Source organism: Panthera pardus, unplaced genomic scaffold (assembly GCF_024362965.1).
Source record: "Panthera pardus isolate Hobbes unplaced genomic scaffold, ASM2436296v1 HiC_scaffold_17, whole genome shotgun sequence".
Classification (NCBI taxonomy): Eukaryota; Metazoa; Chordata; class Mammalia; order Carnivora; family Felidae; genus Panthera; species Panthera pardus.
In genome coordinates, this window is record NW_026526732.1 from 145,817,527 (window position 1) to 145,836,559 (window position 19,033).

General features: G+C 39.8%; 1 protein-coding gene across 6 annotated transcripts in view; it reads left to right on the plus strand.

Annotated features, from left to right (window-relative positions):
- The window catches only part of FKBP5 (FKBP prolyl isomerase 5), a 118,615-nt gene that overhangs the window by 45,198 nt on the left and 54,384 nt on the right, over positions 1 to 19,033 (plus strand). For 4 of the 6 annotated variants that reach the window (XM_019456883.2, XM_019456889.2, XM_053905097.1 and 1 more), the window contains 2 exons: positions 14,437 to 14,562; positions 18,792 to 18,936. In XM_019456883.2, coding sequence (XP_019312428.1) covers positions 14,458 to 14,562; positions 18,792 to 18,936 — 250 coding nt within the window. In that variant the 5' untranslated portion in view covers positions 14,437 to 14,457. Of the gene's footprint in view, positions 1 to 14,433; positions 14,563 to 18,791; positions 18,937 to 19,033 lie in introns of all 6 variants that reach the window. The other 2 variants (XM_019456888.2, XM_019456890.2) reach the window with 1 other exon arrangement.

Here is a 19,033-nt window from a genome sequence, read left to right on the forward strand (position 1 = left end):
GGGGAGATTATCCTGTATGACCCAAATGGGCCCGACATAATCACAGGGATTCTTAAGAAATTTAAGAAAGCAGAGAAACTTTCCTGGCTGTGATCAGAAGGCAATGTGACTGCATAAGAATGATCAGAGACATACAATATTGTTATTTTGAATTTCTTTTAAGTTTATGTATTTTGAGAGAGAGTGGGGGTGGGGGAGGGTAGAGAGAATCCCAAGTAGGCTCCATGCTGCCTGTGCAGAGCCTGATGAAGGGCTCGAACTCACAAACTCAGATCATGACTTGAGTCGAAGTTGGATGCTAAAGTGACTGAGTCACCCAGGAGCACCACAATATTGTTACTTTGAAAATAGAGGAAGGAGCCATGAACCAAGGAATGTAGGTGGCCTCTAGAATTTGGAAAAAGCAAGGAAATAGATTTTCTCCTAGAGTTTCTAGAAGGAATTGCAGCCCTGCTTACACCTTGATTTTATCCCAGAGAGATCTGTTTCTGATTCCAGAACTATAAGATAATAAATGTGTATTACCTAACCTGTGTGTTGGTGGTAATTTGTTACTGCAGCTGTAAAATACGAATGCAGTATCTAAGGTGGTAAAGCTCAGAATTAATAGTGCTTTGCTGGAGAGTTGCAGTGAAAAGTGAATTCTATAATACCAAAGTAACTTTTTCCATTCCTTGGGAATTATTTTCCCTTCCACATTTCAAATCTCATTTTCCCATAAAGTAAAATATGTATTTACTCACCAAAAACTGATTCTAAATATAAAATATTAGTTGGAATAAATCTTAGATGTCTTTGTACTCTAACCTCCTGAAATTTATAGATGGAGAAACTGAGCGACAGCCAAAGATTCCATAGCTAGTTAGCAATAGATCATAGTTTACATTCAGGTGTGGTTCAGTGCTCTACTGTATGTATACCCTTTAATGAGAAATTTGTTCCAGAATTGTGGAATATCTGAGTCACTTATCCAAAGAGGGTGTTTACGTAGGGAGATAGACGAATCTTTGTCTAGTTGACAGGATTGATTATGGGATTAATTTGTCATCTAGGAAGGTCCTAAGAGCCTGATCCTTAAGGGATGGAGTAAGTCCCATTAACAAACTTCACTGGTCAGTAACTTGATATGCATACAGGGGGAAGTACCAAGGCAAAATGGAGGGTTCTGGGAGAGGGTGGGGATACATCAAAAATAATTTTCCATATTCTCGCCCTGTTAACAGGCTTATAGATTCTATTTTTCTCCAGACGTTTCCCCAAACACTGCCTCTCTCCTGTAATGGAAGATACCTGTTCTGAAAACCCAGTGCCCAGACAGAAGTCCCTGGACATTAATCTGGAGAGCAGCACTCTTTCCCCTCTCTGTCTTCAGCTGCTGTTCTCCTCCTGCACCTGTATGGTGGGGATTTAAGGTAGCCAAGGTTTCTGTTCTTCTACCTAAGGTTTTGTTCACAGACCTGAAATGCTATTCTCATACAGTTTTTCTGTTGGACATAATAATGGACCTTGGTTACAATCTCACGGTTCATGAGTTTGAGCCCTACATTGGGCTGTGCGCTGGCAGCATGGAGCCTGCTTGGAATTCTGTCTCCCTCTCTTTCTGCCCCTCCCCCACTTGGTCTCTATCTCTCTCTCTCAAAAAAAAAAAAAAAAAAAAAAAAAAAAAAGCTTAAAAACTACTTTAAAAAAATAATGGGGCCACCAGGGCGGCTCAGTCAGTTAAGTGTCCAACTTCAGCTCAGGTCATGATCTTGTGGTTTGTGAGTTCAAGTCCCATGTTGGGCTCTGTGGTAACAGCTCAGACTGAGCCTGGAGTCTCCTTCGGATTCTGTGTCTTCCTCTCTCTGCTCATCTCTCCCCACCCACCTCTTACTCTGTCTCTCTCTCTCTGTCTCTGTCTCTCTCTCTCTCTCTCCCAAAAATAAACATTTAAAAAAATTTTTTTAAAATGGACCTTGGAAAACATGTATTAAGGCCCTATCTTAAATCTGCTTCATTTATATTACAGTGCTTTAATGAGACAGTACCATAAGGGGATACAGTATTATGCAGAACTTTTATACTAGGTTTCTTCTCTCTGCGTTCCAGGTGGGAACCATCTCTTCGTCTAGTTGCTATTTAATGTGTACTCAAGAGATAGACAGCTAGGTGTAGTGTTCTGTTCTTACTGCCTGTGTGTAAGCCAAATTGATATTAATAAGATGAATCTACTGGCGCCTGGGTGACTCAATCATTGAGCATCTGACTTTGGCTCAGGTCATGATCTCACAGTTTGTGAGTTCGAGTCCCACATTAGGTGAGCTTAAGCCACGCTTTGGGTGAGCCCTGCCTCTCTGTCTCTCTCTTTCTCTCTCTCTCTCTCTCTTTCTCTCTCTCTCTCTCTCTCTCCCCCTCCCCCTCCCTCCCTCCCTCCCTCCCTTGTGGGATTCTCTTTCTCACTCCCTCCCTCTGCCCCTTACTCACTTGTGTACATGTTCTCTCTCTCTCTCTCTCTCTCTCTCTCTCTCTCTCAAAAGATGAATCTATTATGTGTATATATGCACAGACATGTACTTACAGTGCATTTCAGAGATATACTAGTTATGCCAGGGTTTTGTTAGTTACTGTTCCTGATTAGAACAGAATATTATTTTTACTTTTTTTTTTTATAGTTGAACACTCAGGTACAGTGTAATTCTCTAGATTTTTTCATAGTAGATTTGGAGGGGGAATATAGTCAACTGGTAATGATATTTCAGTACTGATTCCTTACTCTAGCATCTTATATTTTACCATTTTTATATTGACTACTTTTGAAAATTACCATTCGTTTATTTCAGTGTTTGTTGAGTGCTTTTTTGCCATTCACTTAGGCTAGGTGGTAGAGGTACACAAATGAGTAGGACACAATGTACAGTGTTTGCAGACCTTTGTCATGCGTTACCTTGTTGGCCTGTTCTTAGAAATCATCAGCAGACTTGGAAGCAAACTGTTTGACCCTATGAACCAACCCAGGTTGATAATCTTCCACTGTGGCACAGGTAGAATTTTGATTTTTTAAAAAATTTTGTTAATGTTTGTTTATTTTTGAGAGATAGAGACTGAACATGAGCAGGGGAGGGGCAGAGAGAGGGAGACACAGAATCCAAAGCAGGTTCCAGGCTCTGAGCTGTCAGCACAGAGACCAACGTGGGGCTCGCACCCATGAACCATAAGATCGTGAGCTGAAGTCGGACACTTAACTGACTGAGCCACCCAGGTGCCCCAGAAATTTGATTTTTCTATCAAAAACATAAACAGGTAATAAAGGCTTACTCCTGTCTTTACCTTTACCAGAATGTAAGTTCTGAGGAGATAGAAATTGTTTCTGTTCACTACTGCTGTATCTCCCTTGGCTCAAACAGTGTCTGACACATAGTAGGTGCTCAGTAAATATTTGTTGAATGGCCACTTATCTTTCAGCTTTTAACTCACATGTGTCCTTATAATGTTCTGGCTACCTGTTCCTTTATGGATATATTTTCCTTACATCTCATTGGCCTGAATTTAGTTACATGGCCATATTTAGCTGTAAGGGAGGACATTGGGGCTTCATTTGGGAAGCTTTGTGTTCAGTTAAAAACTAAGGGTTTTATTAATTAGGAAGAAGTGGAGAAAAAGAGACTTGAGAATTGCTAGCAGTCTCTACCACAAGTCTGACCAAGGATACCTATCAGATGTACCTTGGGGCTAAGGGGGTTTCATGACTTGATGCAGAGCAGGCTACAGTGAGTCACAGCCAAGAGGCAATGCCTAAAGTCAAGTACCAGGGAAGGATTCATTCACATGCTTGCCTGAGGAGGTAAAAGAATAGTAAATAATTATATTTGAACCATGGTATGCTATTAAAGGACAGTGAGAGGACTAGTGCTTTCAAAGTGCTAAAAGATCTTATTGATTGACGGCACATTGTCGAACAGGGGAGGGGCGGAGGGAGAGAGAAGAGAATCTTAAGCAGGCTCCACATTCAGCATGGAGCCAGACCTGGGCCTCTATCCCACGACCCTGGGATGTTGACCTAAGCCGGAATTAAGAGTCGATGCTCGATTTACTGAACCATCCAGGCACCCCAGTGCTGAGAGATCTTTTAAATCTATCATTGGTAATATTGCTGTCTTCTTTGGGGATGGTTTGTGGTTTTTAAGCTGTTCAACTGTATCACTACGGGTGTTAGTACTCAGAAGTGGGGCTTGGACATTATAAGTTTGAGAACACGGTTTTATTTGCTTAGTAGTAATTGCAACTACTGTGTATATTTTCATCTTAATTTCCATGTAGAGTCTGGTAACTTCCCGGTGAACATGCAGACTTCTCTTCTGAGCTCAGGCCTCGTGTCTGACTGCCTTCTGGATGTCTCACAAGGATTCTTTGCTCAATCAGAGTTTTCTTCCTCTGCATTGAAGGCACTCCAAAATGTTTTCATTAAATTGAAGAGAAAAAAAAAGTTCTGATGAGTGGAATCATGAAGTATTTCATCTTTTTGTCCTAAGTTTAAGAAAAAATTTGAAAGTAATAGATCCTCAGCATTAAACTATTTAAATTATCTAAAATAAAATTACAAAGTGAAAATTCCTTCTTACCCTTCTCCTCCCAGATCTCATTCTCCAGAGCTGTCTTTACTGGCTGTTTTAATAGTATGTATCTTTCCAAACTTTTTGTGTATATAAGCAGTATTATACACACATACACCCTATGTTCCTTCTAAAAATAGGATCATATTACAGAGTGTTTGCAACTCACCATTTGCTTAATAGGACATCTTAGACATCTTTTCATCTTTTCATGTCCTTATTAGAAGGTTATTTTATCTGGAATGGCTAAAACCTTACCTGTTCTGTGTTAATATTTCTGGAATTTAGCTATCTTAACTCTAAGAAAAAACCATGATAAAAAAAATTTGACATGTTATATTTGCATAATTGTAATCCAGTGCTGTAAAATGTTTGCACATGGCAAAATCTACAAACTGGGAACCGTGGTTGGTTGATACAATTAAAATAATACCACATTGTCACATGTATTACCCTCTGTGATATCATCAGTTGACTTTTTTTTTTTTTTTTTTTTTTCCCTAAACAACCCAGAGGACCAAATCACCACTGGGCACTGGGCACTATGCACCGTAACAATACACTTCATTTACTACAGTGTTTCTCCTCCCCCCCCCCACCCCACCCCCCCAGTGGATGAGCATTTATAAAATCTTAATTCAGCTATTTGGATGTTTCTGGTGTTTAGACTCTTAACTAAGTCATTTTGTACTATCTAGATTTATCTCATCCTTTTCAAAGACTGCATTATATTTTTGTAGTGTGAATTTGCCAAATTTTATTTAAAATTTTTTTTAACGTTTATTTATTATTGAGAGAGAGACACAGAGCGTGAGCAGGGGAGGGGAAGAGAGAGGGGAGTCACAGAATCTGAAGTAGGCTCCAGGCTCTGAGCTGTCAGCACAGAGCCAGCCCGACGTGGGGCTCGAACTCATGAACTGTGAGATCATGACGTGAGCCGAAGTTGGATGCTCAGCCGACTGAGCCACCCAGGCTCCCCTTGCCAAATTTTATTTAAACACTCCCATGTTATTCTATTGAGGAAAAACTTTAGCATATTTTATTTAGCCATATGGTTAACTTAGCGGTAACTTAAGCAATCTATAAATGTTTAAGTGATTAACAAATGTACACTTGTGTTCTTCCTACTCTTAAGTCATTACTTTTCTGTTTCCTCCTGACTCTGTCCTCTGTATATTTAAGTCTTTCTGGTCCTTTTCGCTTTTTAAGTCTGTGCTCTCTACTTCCCTTTCGCCTAAAGCATTTTACCTTTTCCCTTTATAAGTGTAGCACAAATATCAAATGGCTCCCTTGTCACTTTCACATCTTTATACACTCCCCTTCTACTTAACTTTTAACTTGGAATACGCTTTCTCTCATTTCCCTTTCTTAACCTTTCAACCTTTACCACTGCCCAGTGTCCAGGGGAGATACTAGGGGATACACATTGTCAGCAATGTTCCCCCTGCAAAATGAAAAACAAAACTTTTAGCCAAATACTTATTCATAGATGTTCCATTTTATCCTAAGAGCAACCCTTAAATGTTTGAGAAGTGATTGCATCTACAAAATAAAGACATGCTAAGAAAAATGTTCAATTGGGTGATAAGAGTGTACAGAAATCAAAAACACTGTTTATAAAAATCCTTTGAAAAGGAGTGCCTGGGTGGCTCAGTTGGTTAAGCATCCGACTTCGGCTCAGGTCATGATCTAATGGTTCGTGGGTTCAAGCCCCGTGTCAGGCTGTGTGCTGACAGCTCAGAGCCTGGAGCCTGCTTCTGATTCTGTCTCCGTCTTTGCCCTTCCCCTGCTCGTGCTCTCTGTCTCTCTCAAAAATAAATAAACAATAAAAAATAAAAGATCCTTTGAACAGAATAAATGAAATAATGGACATAGTTGATAACCAAATAGTAATCTATAAATTCCGTCAAAGGAAATCTCTTAGAATATAGAACCAAAAGCCAATGATGGAATTGAGAAAAGCTCAATGTCTCTCAACCCTGTGTGCACATTAGAATCATCTGAGATAACTTTTTAAAATCACTGATGCCTTGGCCCCAGCATAGCTCAATTATATACAGATTCTCTGGGAATAGGGTAGAGGCATCAGTGGCTTTTTAAAGCTTCCCAGGTGATTCTGATATTTATCCCATGTTTAGAAACATGCTTAAGAGATCTGAAGGATGGAACCAAGATGTCCACAGTCTGTCTAGCAAGACTTTTAGAGGCAGAGGACAGACATGGAAGGAAAAGAAATAATAGTAGCACCTCCCCTGAGATCCCCCAAAGACTCACCTTCAGCAGTTGAGGGCCAGGATATCAAGGCCCTGCAGGAATTAAGGAAAGAAAACAAATACCACAGTATATCCTGGTGATCTGTCTGAACCCCAAGAATAAAGAAAATCCCTGTATCTTCTATAAAGAATGGGAGCCACCTTGTGCACTAGGGAGGGAAGGAAACCTAACTGGCCTAACTGACCCAAACACAGCTTCTGCTCTCTTCCTAGACATGTCTCTCTACTTAATTTCTCTGGCCCACTCCTGCTTTTTTTGTGACGCTGACCACAGACTCCATGGGGAAGAGCTGGTCTCTTACTGTTGGTATTTAGAAGTCAATTTGCGCTTCTTTGTTCTCTCCTTTAGTGTGATCCCTTCTGCCTTCTGGTTCAGTGACACACTTTTTGTTTTCCAGCTCAGTTAGAGCTTTGCAAAGTTTTCTGTGATTCCAGTGTCATCTTGGAGAAAGTTGATAATTTAGTACTGTCTTCCAACCTTTGACATTTGGATGGTCTAATATTTTCTAGGGTTTGTTGTTGTTTTGTTTTGTTTTTAATGAGAATAGTAATTCATCCAAGTGGTCAGTGACAGAAGTAATTATAAATTTGGTCTGTTAACTTTGCTTTCTTCAGTAACTGCTTGAACTGAGAAAAGTGAGTTTACCAAAGCGTCGTATGTATCTAAGAGATACAGTGAAGGAGGAAATAGTGTCTAGCTATAAAGTGGTAATCCCATTTAGAATTCTTTTTGCTCTGCTGTCTCATTGACCGGACATCTGAGCCTTCAGTCTCTGAAGAATTGATGCAGCAGTCACTGCTGGAGACTCGGTTCCCAACCTTGGATGTACCCTGGAAACGAGAAAGGCGTCTTCAGTTACGGTGAAGGTGGGAGGATTAAAGAGAAGTTAAGTCTGGCTGACTGTTCTGCTAATTTCCATCTGCTCTCGCCTCAGATTTCTTTCTTGTTTCCTTTTTTGATTGTACTTAAATACACATAACAAAATTTGCAGTTTTTACCAGTTTTGAATGTACAGTGCAGTGACCATACGTTCACATTGCTGTGCAATTATTACCACTGTTGTTCTCCAGAACTTTTTCACCTTCCCAGACAGAAACTCTGCACGCATTAAACAACTGTCCGTTCCCCTTCCCCCAGCCCCTAGTAATTCTCTATTCTACTTTTCTGACTTTGTGAATTTGCCTGTTCTAGGTACCTCATAAAAGAGTCATGTGATATTTGCCCTTTTGTGTCTGGCTTGTTTCACTTAGCATAATGTTTTTAGGGTTTATCCATGTTGTAGCATGTGTTAGAACTTTATTTTTTTATGGCCAGATATTTTAATAATACATATATGCACACACCATGTCTTGTTTATGGACACTTGGATTGTTTCCACCTTTTGGCCATTATGAATAGTGTTGCTATGAAGATTGCTGTACACGTCTCTTCTTTCACTTCCTTTGGGTGTATTTGCAGGAGTAGAATAAGCGGATCATAATGGTGATTCTGTGTTTAACATTTTGATGAACCACAGGGCATGCACCATTTTATATCCCCACCAGTAAAGCATGAGGGTTCCAGTTTGTCTGCATCTCCCCAACACTCATAATTTTAAGTTCTCATATAGCCATTCTAATAGGTGTGAAGTGGTATCTAAGAGGGAGGCAGAATATGTGACCCCACAAGATGCCACTTTGGCACGTGGGTTATTTTGAGCTGAAGGCAATCGAGGTCTAATAGACTCAGGAAGACGTTTGGTTTTTGTTTTTGTTTTTGTTTTTAACCTCTACCTCTCCCTTAACTGCCTAAAAAAATTTAGATAGAGGGCCTGTACCACGAAGAGAGCTAATACCAGAGATAACTTTTTATATAAAAAAGATTTATCTACATGGCAGGGCAGACATTTGCTTATAAAACATCTGTTCCTCCCATCTTCCTGTGAATTGTCTTCCTCCTCCTTGAAGTTCTAGACTCCTACCATAGCTCAGGATGGCTTATAAGCCTCACTTGCTTGAGTGTCTGGGAGCTTCCTATCTTTGGGGTTCTCACAGATACAAAATTTGTTTTTTTTTTTTTCCCTCCTGTTAATCTGTCTTAGGTAAATTTAATTGTTAGACCAGCCTAAGAACCTAGAAGGAGAGAAGGGGATCATTTTCCCCTTTACATATCTCATTGTGATTTTGTTTTGCATTTCCCTAATAACTAATGATGTTGAGCGTCTTTTCATATGCTTATTGGCCATTTTTCACAGGTTTCTTTTTTGAAGGAGAAAAAAATGTACGGGCACACGTGGCAGTAGTCTTCATCATCTTTCCATTCCCCTCCCCAGTGTGGAGGAAGGACGTTACCTTCTGTCTTTATCTGTGATCTTCTTTCTTCTGCATGCATATTTATCTTTTGTTGTCTGGGAACTCCTCCTAACATGCTGGTGTGTTCCTGGACTTGAATGTTTGACGGAGGCCTGGGTTGAAAGTCAGTGAGGGCAGGGGCGCCTGGGTGGCCCAGTCGGTTAAGCGTCCGACTTCGGCTCAGGTCATGATCTCACACTCCATAAGTTCGAGCCCCACATCCGGCTCTGTGCTGACAGCTCAGAGCCTGGAGCCTGTTTCAGATTCTGTGTCTCCCTCTCTCTGTGCTCCTCCCCTATTCATGCTCTGTCTCTCTCTGTCTCAAAATTAAATAAACGTTAAAAAAAAAATTAAAAAGAAAGTCAGCGAGGGCTTTTCAGTTCATCCTTACTCGAGTATATTCAAAATTAAGATGAATTACTGCATTAAGATGGATTAAGCCCCACGGTATATTTCTTTCTTTTGTGTTTTAGTTCTAGGAGGCTGAAAACCTTTATGGCTCAGGCATCTGTGTTACGTAGAAAGAATGCTACTGTAATGTTCTGTGCTGTTAACCAAGTATCTAGTTCCTATATTCTTTTTTTTTTTTTTTTTTTTTAATCTTTCTGAAAACTCTCCTGGTAGACAGTAGGATAACCTGATACAAGTTATCTATATTTTAACAGAGAACAACACAGTAAGTAATACACATGGGGAATTAGTGGATAACGCTTTAAAAGGACTTCTCATCTGGGGAATCTGACAGTCTAGTTACATTGACTGAATTTTTCAGTACGCTGTTGGTGAAATTGTAAGCGTATTCTCATTTTTCTGTTATGTCTCAGGTGTTTGCGGACTGGCGCTTTGGAGAGTGCCTGCTTATCTGGCATGTCCATAACAGAACTGTGTGTTCCCTCTCTGATGTGCCGGGTAGCAGTTTCCCCCCTTTGGACAGTTCAGAACAGTGAGCTTTATCCTAGATTAATATCCATAGCTACATAGTGGTTCTAAATCCAGAATAAACCGAGAGTAGGGGAGAGAAGAAAAGGCTCTCTCATGAAGAAAGTGAAACTTTCTCAGTGTGTCTTGCCGGTTTTTAGGAATTGTCTGTTCTTCCTGCCTTTTTTCATATAAACTAGATTAAGGAAAAAGGTCATTGTTGTTTTTAAGTTTTATTTTTATTTAAGTAATCTCTACACCCAACATGGGACTCAACTCAGTGACCACGAGATCAAGAGTTGCAAGAATGAGCCAGTCAGGCACCCCAAGGAAAAAGCTGTTTGTTTGTTTTTAATGTTTGTTTATTTTGAGAAAGCACGTGTGCACGTACCCGAGCAGGAGGAGCAGGGAGAGAGAGAATCCCAAACAGGCTCTGTGCTGCGAGCACAGAGCCCAACACGGGGCTTGAACTCAGGAACCGTGAGATCATGCCCTCAGTCGAAACCAAGAGTCGGATACTTACCCAACTGAGCTACCCACCCAGGTTCCCCGGAAAAAGGGTTTTTATTAAATTTGTTTTGTTTGCTTATAAAAATCTGTACCCCAAATGACATAACTGGAATTAAGGGAAAAAACTTGGAAAGTTCCGTTTTTTTCTTTATTCTTCCAGATTTATCTGCCTTTGAACGTTGAAAAAAGTTTTATTGTTGTTTATCTTTGTGTTTTAATTATTCATGCTACTCCTCTTCTTAGCAACTCCATACTACTTAGAACCATTGTCTGAAATCACCTGTATCCCTTGCAGTGTTAGAACCAAAAATGAAGAGTAAATTTCTTGATCAAGTGAGACTTACAAAGTTAGCAGATCAGCTTACAGGTTTTCTATTTATTGGATTTTAGCAAGCCATTGTTTGCTACCCTTTGGATTAGAAGCAAAAGAAAATGCTTTTTGATTGACAATATTTTCATTTAAAAGTTCAGCTGATCCCCAGTTGATGAGCATTGAAAAGAAAGGCATTGTCTTTGGATGTGTGGTGGCCATGCTTTCTCAAAGCTTTTAGTTTTTTTGTGATATTTGTGCTCACACACACTCTCATAAATGATTTGAAAGTAAGTGGCAGACTTCATGACACCTCACCCCTAAATACCACAGCATGTGTCTCCTGAGAATGAGAATATTATTTTACGTAAAACATTACTACTGTATCACACCCCAGAAAGTTGACATTATAAAGTAATAATAATCTAATGTACACTCTTACTTTTCCAAGTTTTTCTAATTCTCCCAGAAATGTACTTTTATGATACTTTTGTCCCCCTAATCCAGGATCCGGCCAAAGATCACACATCACATTTGGTTGTGGTGTCTCTTTAGTCTCCTTTATTTATTTGTTTGTTTGTTTGTTTATTTACATCCAAATTAGTTAGCATATAGGGCAACAATGATTTCAGGAGTAGATTCCTTACCGCCACTTACCCATTTAGCCCATCCCCCCTCCTACAACCCCTCCACTAACCCTCTGTTTGTTCACCATATTTAAGAGTCTCTTTTGTTTTGTCCCCCTCCCTGTTTTTATATTTTTGTTGCCTTTCCCTTATATTCATCTGTTTTGTCTCAAAGTCCTTATATGAATGAAGTCATATGATACTCATCTTTCTCTGACTGATTTCACTTAGCATAATACCCTCCAGTTCCATCCGCGTAGTTGCAAATGGCAAGATTTCATTTTTGATTGCCGAGTAATACTCCATTGTATAGATATACCACATCTTCTTTATCCATTCATCTATCGATGGACATTTGGGCTCTTTTCATACTTTGGCTGTTGTTGATAGTGCTGCTATAAACACTGGGGTACATATGTCCCTTCGAAACAGCTCTTTAGTCTCCTTTAAACCAGAGCAGGACCTCTGTCTTTTTTGGGTGAGGGGTCTTTCATAACATTCACATTTTAAGGAGTCTGGGCCAGTTGTCTCCTACAATATTCCACAACTAATTTTGTCTCGTTTTCTTGATTAGTTTCAGGTTAAATACTTTTGGTAGGATTACTGCATGTATACTTGCCATTCTACCACATCAGGAGGCACAGTGGTATCAGTTTGTGTTACTTTTGGTAGTACACAGTTCGATCTTGATGCAGATCACTTGTGCTAAGGAATAACTGTCAGATCACTTCATTGGAAAGCCCTTTTCCTCTATTAAGTAATCTAGATTCATGCTTTGAGACTTTGTGACTGTCCTACTCCTTTAGAACCTTCCACCTGGTTATTGTAATTTGTTCATTGATTTAATTCAGAGTTTTGCCAGGGGTCTACTGATGGATGTCTACTGATGAAGCCCAGGAAATTTTTTTGGGTACATATATTTTTCCAGGAATATGATTCATGACTCGCAAAATATTTTTAAAAATCTTTTGTCCGCCTCTCTTTTGGAGGTGGCTTCTACAAGTTCCTATGCATTAGAGAAGTCTGTTTATAAGCAGTAGGTTACTAGAAGCTGGGAACCAACAATGTTCATGTGATTTTCTTAATTATCTAGCGTAGCATCACATACAGCTGGGCACTTAATTTCTGTTGTTGTTCGTTTGAGAATGCTTTGTTCTGGCCTCTCCCTTATCCTGAGCCAAGCATTTGGATCTTTTGTGTTTGGTATAAAGTGTACTAGAAAATAGAGCAAAGGAGCTTAGCCCCTGGTTTTTGGTGTTCTCTTTGAAGATTTTTGGGCACAGCCGAATTTGATTTGTGTCTTTGTTGACACTGAAGTATATTTGGGTCAATTGGAAATGAGTTAAAGCACTGCAATATATTATTATTATGTATTGACTTTAGGGAGCTTTAGATCCATTATTAGCCTAATGCAGAATAGCTGTAGAAGTGGTTAATTCTTGACTTTCCCTGCTCAACCAGGAAAGCAGTATGGAATTAATCATGGCAGGAGCCACTGAGGTGTGTTTTGTTTCATCTATCGATTAGCCTGTTGGTAACACTGGCTTGCCTTATATGAAAAAGTGTCTGTCATTTGGGTGACTGATAATAACAGTAAGTGCTAATGTTGGAAGGTATACTTCTAAAAATACATATCATACCATTTAATCCAGGTGATCACTCCGTGAAGGTTGTTACTATTTTTATTCTAATTACACAGGTGAGGGGAAAGACGGAGAGAAGTTAAAGATAGCCGACATCAAACAGCTCGTAAGGAGCCCCAGATTCCTTGCTTTTTTTTGTTTTAGCACTCTGAAAGGTAGAGGCATTCTGTGAGTTCTAAATATGAACAAAGCATGGCCCTTGTTCTCAAGGACGTTTTAAATCAAACCAGTATGTCTTCTTATAAATATATTAATTATAGGCAGCACATCAAGGGAAGAGCTAGGGAAGCACACAGAAGTGCAGACAGCCTCCAAGTATAGAGTCAAGGTTGGTATGCCGGGGGAAGCATTTGAGAGGGAACATGTCTAGGGAGGAAGAAAAAGTGACCAAAAGGACCAAGGTGGGAAAGCACAGGGCTTATTACGGCTGAGGGGCTGCTCTGGTTTGGCATGAGCTGCGTGGGATACAGTAAAAGAAAGTGGTGGAAGCTGGGCCTGTGACAGGTTAGGTCAGACTGTGAAGGGCCTCAGAATGCCATGCTAGGGAAGAGAGAGCCTCCTTCCGTAGGTATTTTGAGCAGGAAATGAAAAGTGTAGGGTAGCCCTGTAGAGAACCCAGTAATAAGCATGATAAATGCTTACATTTTTAAGTTAAGATCCTGTGCTAATCTCTTCACATGATACACACAGAATCTCACTAACGCCTGCAGTAATTGAACAAAGTACTCTGTCCCTTTTACAGATGTGAAATCGAGGCTCCACGAGATTAGGTTTGCAGGTGTCAAACATATCGCTGGAGCTAAGACTTGGACTGGGGTCTGTGAGCTTCTAAAACCTGTTCTGTTTGCCACTGTGATATATTGTTTTTAAAAACAGGTCACCTGATACGTTCTTGATCCTCTGTTAAGAATATGGCTGTGGGAAATAGACATTTTCAAAGTTCCGGAAGTACTGTTTTCAGTGCTAGGGAATGTAATCACCACCAAACCCGACTTGTACTGCTCTCTAATTGGGGCCAGCGCTGCATAGGAAGCTGAAGAACTGGATGATGTTTTATTTACATGCCTCATGACATGAATACATGCCTGTGGCAAATGTTTTTGTGTTCATTTTCACCGTTTAACCTTATTGGTCCCACATAATTCTTACATCAGGGAGAGCCCAGTTCGTAGGGGCATTTTCAGGTGCTTAAAGCAGGGATATTTTTCCTAGCTAAAATACATTTCTTCTCAGCAGGTTTTCTACTAACAAAAGACCATGACTACTGATGAAGGTGCCAAGAACAATGGAGAAAACCCAGCGGCAGCTGTGGCTGAACGCGGAGAGGATATTACCTCTAAAAAAGATAGAGGAGTATTAAAGGTGAGGTTACAAGGTTGAATGACATGTAGGGAAATTTCCTACCTGGAAGGATTATTTATAAAGATGTTTGTGTTTTTGGTCGGAGGTGGAGGTGGATGTTGTTCACTGAGGCTTACTAAGTGCTCATTACTAAGTGCTCATTACTCTCATTTCATCTTCACGACTTGAGGTTTATTTTTTTAATTAAAAAATGTTTAAAGTTTATTTTTGAGAGAGAGAGAGAGAGCACAAGCTGTGGAGAGGCAGAGAGAGAAAGAGACAGAAGATCTGAAGCAGGATCCACCCTGTCAGCGCAGAGCCTGATGCAGGGGTTGGAACCCACAAACGGCAAAATCATGACCGGAGCCGAGTGAGCCACCCAGGCACCCCGAGGTTTATTTTTATTCCCAGAGAGATGGTGAAATTGAGGCCCTGGTGGGTGAATTAACCTGCCCAGTATCCTAGATCGTAGGAAATAAAGATCTGGCGGCCAGATCCAAAAGACGTAGGACTTAGAGTCCCCCAGTTCTCAGCGTGTACGCATGCGTGGTTATTTTAACGTAATATTTAAGGACGTGAAAGCTAGCTAATGACAATTCAGAAGACTTACTAAAGGAAAAGCCAACTTGCAGGGTTCAAAAGGATTGTTTTTACATACAGATTCTTGTTTGTGCAGTGAAGAGATTTTGTGAGGTTTCATCCAAGAATATATCTTACTTCGGAATTAGCTTTTCTCATTAAAACACTACAGGGGACCTGGGTGGCTCAGTCAGTTGAGTGTCCAACTCTTGATTTCAGTTCAGGTCGTGATCCCAGGGTCATGGGATTGAGGCCTGTTTTGGGCTCATGCTAGGTGTGGAGCCTGCTTCGTCCTCTTTCTCTCCCTCTGCCCCTCTGCTCTGCTCGCACTCTCTCCCTCTCTAAAATTAAAAATTAAAAGTAAAAACTGTGTATGGTTTTCACTGTGTAATTAGTCATTTCTATGTATAGTGTTTTTTTTTTTTTTTAATGTTTGTTTATTTTTGAGAGAGAGAGAGACAGAGCACAAGCAGGGGGGAGGGGCAGAGAGCAAGGGAGACACAGAATCCGAAGCAGGCTCCAGGCTCTGAGCTGTCAGCACAGAGCCCGACGCAGGGCTCGAACCCACAAACCGTGAGATCGTGGCCTGAGCTGAAGTCGGACACTCAACTGACTGAGCCACCCAGGTGCCCCTGTGTCTTTTTTTTATTTGTATCTCACAGGGGTCTTGTGAGACGACCAGAGCAACTGTTAATCCTTCCATTTTATTGATGGAAAATGTATATTTGAATTCCATATAAATTAATAAACTGCAGCTGAGAGAGGGTTAAATGCTTTAGTTGTATTAAGTCATGCCTTCTCCTACATTGTTGTTACATGGACAAGTTTTGTATAGTTAATTATTTTTCCCTGAAAATATGATCTCCCACATTCTAAGTATTATCACTAAGTGAGTTTTAGTATCTCCATGTGTCAGCAGTAGTAAATGAGAATTTTTTAGTTTGTTTTGTCTGATCTTGCTTGTGTGAAAGCTTTTTTTTCTGTGCCTGAATCTTCTGAATGTAGTTGTTTTACCGTTAGCTTGCTACATGCTAAGCCAAATTTTGGAAGACTTTCAACTACAGAAATAAGGGCTTTATGCCATAGATTTGTATCATGCTCTCATTTTTCAGAGGGCTTCTCAGTCTATAACTATATGAATTCCTTATCCCAAACTCCAGGATACTTCTAGAGACAGTAGAAATTGTGCAGGCAGTCTGCAGCATCTCCTCGCTCTATTTAAGTCTTTCTCTTTCATGTTTTCAGCGTACCCACCCATGTAGAGAACATGTTCCTCAACCTGCCTCCAGCCCTGTTTTGTTCCAGGGAGTAAATCTGATAAGATTTTTAGGCTTGTAAGACGCACTTTGAGATTGTAAGCCCTTTAAATCGTATCACTTATCACTGTCTAGAGCCTTAGGTTTCACCATGGGGCTTTTGGTTAAGATTAAATAGTTTACTAACTGTGCGACATGGGGCGATGTAGTTAACCTCTCTTTGATGAAATTTCCTCATTGTAAAATTGGAACAATACTACTACCTACCTCATAGAGTGACTGGGATTATATAAAGCATTTAGCACAGTGCCTCATCTGTAGTAACCTCGTTTATTCCCTATTACATACATAACTTTTTAAAAGACCAAGGCACGTCCGGGAAGTCAGTGACTAGCTCAGGAAAATAAAATTACACTGTGGAGCTTACATTTTTAAAATGAATCGAGACTAAAATTCATTCCTTAATGCAACTGCTTAAGGCACCTCCTCACATCTTCCCATTTCCTCCTACCCAGAGCCCCTAGCAACTAACATTCTATTCTCTGTTATGAGTTCAGCTTTTTTAGATGTCACGTATAAGTGAGATCACACAGTGTCTGTCTTTCTCTGTCACTTAGCATAATGCTCCTAAGATCCATCCGTGTTGTCACAAATGGCAAGATTGTGTTCTTTATTGTGGCTGAATTAACATTCCACTGTGTGTATATGTGCCACATTTCTCTTGATCCATTCATTTGCGTATGGATCCTTAGATTGTTTCCAGGGTTTAGCTGTTGTAAATATTGCTGCCCTGAACATGGGGTGCATAGATCTTTTTGAGCTAGTGTTCTCGTTTTCTTCAGATAAATACCCAGAAGTAGAATTGCTGGATCGTATCGTAATTCTATTTTTAATTTATTGAGGAAACTTCACACTATTTTCTACAGTGGCAGCACCCATTTACATTCCTGCCAACAGTGCGCGAAGGTTCCCTTTTCTCCATATCCTCACCAGCACTTGTTTTTTCTTGTCTTTCTCATCATAGCCATTCTAAAAGGTGAGGTAAAGTCTTGTGGGTTTGATTTGCATTTTGGGGATTGTTTTGTTTTTCCATTACTTCCTTCTTAACAAGTGTATAGAAACACAACTGATTTCTGTGTGTTGATTTTGAATCCTCCCGCTTCACTGAATTCATTGATTAGTTCTAACAGGTTTTTAGTGGAGTTGCAGTAATGATTCTCATCTTTATTTTTTTATATTTTTATTTTTTGAGAGAGAGAGTGGATGAGGGAGGGCTGAGGGAGGAGAGGGAGAGAGAGAATCTCAAGCAGGTTCCATGTTTAGTGCGGAACCCAACACTGGGCTCAATCTCATGACCCTGAGATCATGGCCTGAGCCAAACAAAGTCAAGAGTCCTACGCTTAGCTGACTGAGCCACCCAGGCTCCTCCGATTCTTTTCCTTTAAACAATGTCTGGACTTTTGAACTAAGAAAGTTGTAGAATAGAAGTTTAGCGTGTTTACATGGTGATAAGAGGGCGGGGCTGGTAGGACACAACTTAAAGAACTTAGGAGCAAATGATTGAATTCTTTATAGAAAGTTTCAGACTCTTCCCCTAATACGATGTTTCTTGGGCATGAGCTACCATCCTCTGTTATCTAATAAAGATGATTAATTTGGCATAGGTGATTGACAGAATAAATTATACCACCACATGCCTGGATTTGATTTTCTTTTCCCAGAACTGACCAACTGCATTAGTGGCCTACTCTGCCAAGAACAAAATAAGTATACTGGATTTTATGACAGCTAAATATTTTTCAGCCTGGAGCTTTTTTTTTGGCATTTGCTTTACTAGAAAACAAGTTTTTCAGTATCATATCAAACTACGAAGTGATGCTGGGTTTTTTGCACATTGAATATTCTTCATATAAAAGGAAGTGGAACCTGTTATACTAGGAAGTTGAGCTTTTTGAAAGTAAACCAAACTAGTGGAATTTAGTCAAAAGGTAATGTTTTTAGCAAAAGAGGGAAGTAAATAAAATCTCACCTTTTGAAACTTGCTTTAGACTTCTTTTTGAAGATTTTTGAAAGTCCACTCATCTTTTTGTTCTGATTCAGTTTATATATGAACTGGTTCTATGTTTTGAGAGATTTTAGTGTCAAAGCATGAAGCAGGATCTATTGGTTATATTATTACCTTATTTTGAGGGGATAGTGTGCTTGACAGTGAAATTAAATATAGCATTAAAGATTTAGAGTAGTATAGGAAGGTTTTCTAACAGTTAGGATTATTGAGAGAACTGGGAGGGAAGCCTTGAGAAAGGACAGGTAATTATTTGCAAATCTGCCTGGGTAATGTAGAATGGATTCTGTGATCTTTTTTATTTGATTAGAATAAAATCAGCTCCCTTTTTTGATGTTTGTCTTTTCCAGATTGTCAAAAGAGCGGGAAATAGTGAGGAAATGCCAATGATTGGAGACAAAGTTTATGTCCATTACAAAGGAAAACTGTCAAATGGAAAGAAATTCGATTCCAGTCATGATAGAAATGAACCGTTTGTCTTTAGTCTTGGCAAAGGTAAGAGGGTGTTTTTTGAGTTGTGTTTTGCTTAGACTTATTGCTATTTATATTATATAGAAGTTGGTCGATCCTGTATAGGAGCTAGCAGATTTTT